Source organism: Dendronephthya gigantea, unplaced genomic scaffold (assembly GCF_004324835.1).
Source record: "Dendronephthya gigantea isolate DGI-Jeju-01 unplaced genomic scaffold, DenGig_1.0 000060F, whole genome shotgun sequence".
Classification (NCBI taxonomy): Eukaryota; Metazoa; Cnidaria; class Anthozoa; order Malacalcyonacea; family Nephtheidae; genus Dendronephthya; species Dendronephthya gigantea.
The window spans coordinates 1,012,567-1,016,433 of NW_021163070.1; the positions used below are offsets into that span (position 1 = coordinate 1,012,567).

Genomic DNA, 3,867 nt, shown 5'->3' on the forward strand with positions numbered 1-3,867 from the left:
ATAAAGAAACTTTCGGACTTTAAGTCTTTAACACCCAGACAACAAGTTCATCTATATAAACATGTGCTGTTGCTTTGCTCTTACCTGCAGATGACGTCACGACGGTCAAGTTGCGCAATATATAATTTTTGTGAATCTGGGCCAAGATGGCGGCTGATAAACGCAGTCCCGGTAAAGAAAAATGGGTATAAATCGAAAACAGTAATATTTGGTGGTCGAATAATAGCATATTCATGGTCAGCTCATTAAATATGTTTAGAATAAGCAATAAAAAAATCTGTTGCCAATGTCCTTTAAATTCTACCTGGAAGACGTTCAAGAACTCGTAGAAACTGAGAACTTCGACGAAATAAAACAGGTGTGTAAGAGAACACAAGATATTCAAAATAAACTAAATGATATGGTATCAGAGTTACAGGAGTTGAAAATAGAGACGGGGAGTGAGTCAGTGAGAGCAATAAGGCAATGGAATAGAGATTTAAAAGCAGAATATATGCCATTTAACAAGAAGGGAGCAAGTTTAGTACGGGCTTTAGAAGAAAAGGAAAAACGAGAATCTATGAGAGAGGAAGAAGAGATAACTCAGAGAAAGATCGAGAGGGAACAACTTCTACGTGGTCATATGCTAAAACAAGAGAAACAAGTCTGGGAAGAGAGAATGAAGTCTGAACTGGAGATAGCAGAGAAGAAAAGGAAATTAGAAAAGGAAGCAAGAACAAGCACCTCGAAGTTACCAGAATTGAAGATATCCCCATTTGATGGCAGTGCAGGAGACTGGATCAGATTTGAGAATATGTTCAAGGCGCAGATAGATTCCAAGTCAATATCTGACTCAGAGAAATTTGGTAATTTGCTAGAGTCAGTTAAACCCAAGGTACGCGAAAGACTTGCTAATCTGAAGCCAGGTGAGCAAGGGTATAGGAGAGCATGGGAAAGACTGAAGGCAGAATACGGACATGATAAACTGATAATTGCTGCGCACATTGAAGAGATTATACAGTTACAGCAAGTGAAGAGAAGAAACTATGAGAGAGTTAACGAGTTTTACGAGACATTGTGTAAGAACTGTGATGCACTCGAGACAATGGGAGAGGACACTATGTTAAAGGGTTTTGTAGTTACAACCCTAAACAAACTTCCTCAGGTGAAACCGGATTTGGTCCTCGTGGATGATGACTGGGAAGATTGGGATATGAAGAAGTTAATGTCAGCGATTCAGAGATGGCTCAAGCGAAACAAAATGGTTGATATCCCAAACAAAGAAAGTAAGAAGAGAGATCCTCACTGGTACACCCAGCAAAGGGACAGTGTTTCTAAGAGGAAGAGTCCAGTGTGTCTTTTTTGTAAAGAGAATCATTGGGGTGACCAGTGCAAGTCATACGCAACTACTGGAGAGCGGAAAAAGTTTTTCGTTGAGAACAGGCTATGCTTCAATTGTGGAAGGACAGGACATCGTGAGAGCAAATGCCATAGCAGAGGGTGCTTTAAATGCAGAACCAAACATCATACAAGCCTATGTGACAGGACAGAGGAAGATAAAGACCAACATGGAGACAATATAAAGCTGAATGGCTACACACCGGTTACAGAAGATAGATCCTTGCCTGCGATCATACCATTGAAGATTAAACAGAAAACGTACTGGGCTTACCTGGATACAGGTTCAGGAAGGAACTTTATATCGAAAGAGGCTGTTGAGCAGTTAAGGTTGTCTCCCAGTCGACATGAAACCAGAAATATTCTTACTGTGAATGAAACGAAGAGAACATCAATGCCAGTTTTTGAGGTGAAAATAAATTCCTTGGACGGTAAGACAAGTGAGAACATTGAGGTAGCGGGAGCAGAGATGACGGATTTTACAACCATAAAATGACCGACATTTGTTGAGCTAAAGCAGAAGTATCAACACATAAGAGGCAAGACTTTCTATCGTACTGAAAGTGAAAGATATCCTATACACCTAATCCTTGGAGATGCAACCTATTGTAAGATCAGGACAGAAGAAGTCATTAAAGGTGAACCAGAGGATCCTGTGGTCGAAGGTACCACCTTTGGGTGGGTGGTGCATGGTGGAAAAGATTATGACAACTCAAGTTGTATGTATGTTCGTGATCAGAGCGAATACGAACAGTTACACTCGCTAGATGTATTGGGTGTCGAAGATCGAGGGGAGAAAGATCAGTCTGCCGTGTACGCTGATTTCAGAGAAAATATAGTACGAAAGACAGATGGAAGATATGAAGTTTCCGTTCCTTGGATACCGACAGCTGAGTTATCAAATACAAATTAAGTCCAAAGTCGAAAGAGACTCAATAATGTGATGAGAAAGTTGAATCGGAATCAGCAAGTAAATTGCGAGTATGAGAAGATTGTAGAGCAACAGCTGGAAGACAAAGTTATAGAGAAAGCGAATGGTAGTCCTGTGGGCGAGCGTGTGTTCTACATGCCCCACAGACCGGTCATTAAAGAGAGCTCTTCTACTACTAAGATAAGAATGGTCTTTGATGCCAGCGCAAGACCTCACCCATTGGCTAACAGCATAAATGAATGCATGTATACAGGGCCTCCGTTACAACCATTGCTATGGAACGTACTTGTTCGGGCGAGAATGGCTACCAACCTTCTAACAGGCGATTTGAAGCAGGCGTTCCTACAGGTTGGACTGAAGAAAGAAGATCGAGACGCATTTTGTTTCCTGTTTGACGTGAACGGAACGATAGAACATTTGCGATTTACGCGCGTACCGTTTGGGGTGGAGGCGAGTCCTTTCATGCTCGGAGCAACATTGGAACATCATTTTGATTGTTACACAGCGGAATTCCCTGAGACTGTGGAGGCATTAAAGCAGAATACTTATGTGGACAATCTTATGAAGGCAGGAAGCAGCGCTGAGGAGTTAGTACAGTTCAAACAAGAAGCAACTGAGATCCTAGAAGCAGCTAAGTTCCCTGTTCATAAATGGGAATCGAATATACAATCGTTAGACCAAGAGAAAAATCCTACGAAATTTCTTGGACACAATTGGGACAAGCGAGCTGACACGTTAGAGATTCCGATAGCACCAGCCAACGTGGAAGAACCAGTTACAAAAAGGCAGATTCTAAAGGAATTGAGCAGTGTGTATGACCCCTTGGGTATCATATCCCCAGTCATGGTCGAAGGGAAACGAATCTACAGAGAGGCATGTGACGAGAAGGTTGGATGGAATGGAGAGGTTTCGAGTATCATAGCGAAAGATTGGTTGAAATGGCGACGACAACTCAGAAATGTGAGGATTCCTCGAAGCATTGCTCGGAGTGTAAGAAAGGTGAAGGCAATTCACCTTCATCTGTTTGCAGACGCCAGTTTCACGGCCTGTTCAGCCGTTACGATAGCTGTAATCGAACATTCCAGTGGCATCGTGAAAGGAATGTGTGTCGAGAATTGCGAAACGCAACACATCGATTGCAAGGCTAGAGTTGGTCAGTGGGCAAATGGTGGCCAACATGGCCAAGAACTTGATGGATGCATTACGAAGTTTACCAATCGCATCGATTACAGTGTGGATGGATAGTCTAGTGGCGTTATTTTGGATTAAAAGTCCGGATAAGCCTTGGAAGGTTTTCGTTTCCAATCGAACACGAAAGATTGCCGCCATTACAGAGGAAGTCGGTATTGACTGGAAGTACTGTCCATCAGAGGATAATCTAGCGGATTTAGGAAGCCGCGGTGCATCAATCGACAAGTTGGAGAACGCTGATTGGTACGAAGGTCCAAAGTGGTTGACCGACGAGACAAAATGGCCAGAACAGCCGAAAATGGAACGTAATAAATTCGTTGAAGAAGAACAGAAACCGTTGACAGAAAGCGTCTTTGTGGCAAAAGAGA

The 3,867-nt window shown here is 42.5% G+C and overlaps 2 protein-coding genes across 2 annotated transcripts; both read left to right on the plus strand.

Moving 5' to 3' along the window:
• Positions 1 to 658: 658 nt before the first annotated feature.
• LOC114530118 lies at positions 659 to 1,873 on the plus strand. Its single transcript, XM_028551706.1, has 2 exons — positions 659 to 915; positions 1,648 to 1,873. The coding sequence occupies exons 1-2, from the start codon at positions 659 to 661 to the stop codon at positions 1,871 to 1,873; spliced, it is 483 nt and encodes a 160-aa protein (XP_028407507.1).
• A 735-nt stretch (positions 1,874 to 2,608) lies between these two features.
• LOC114530158 lies at positions 2,609 to 3,553 on the plus strand. Its single transcript, XM_028551739.1, has one exon. The coding sequence runs from the start codon at positions 2,609 to 2,611 to the stop codon at positions 3,551 to 3,553; it is 945 nt and encodes a 314-aa protein (XP_028407540.1).
• Positions 3,554 to 3,867: the final 314 nt, after the last annotated feature.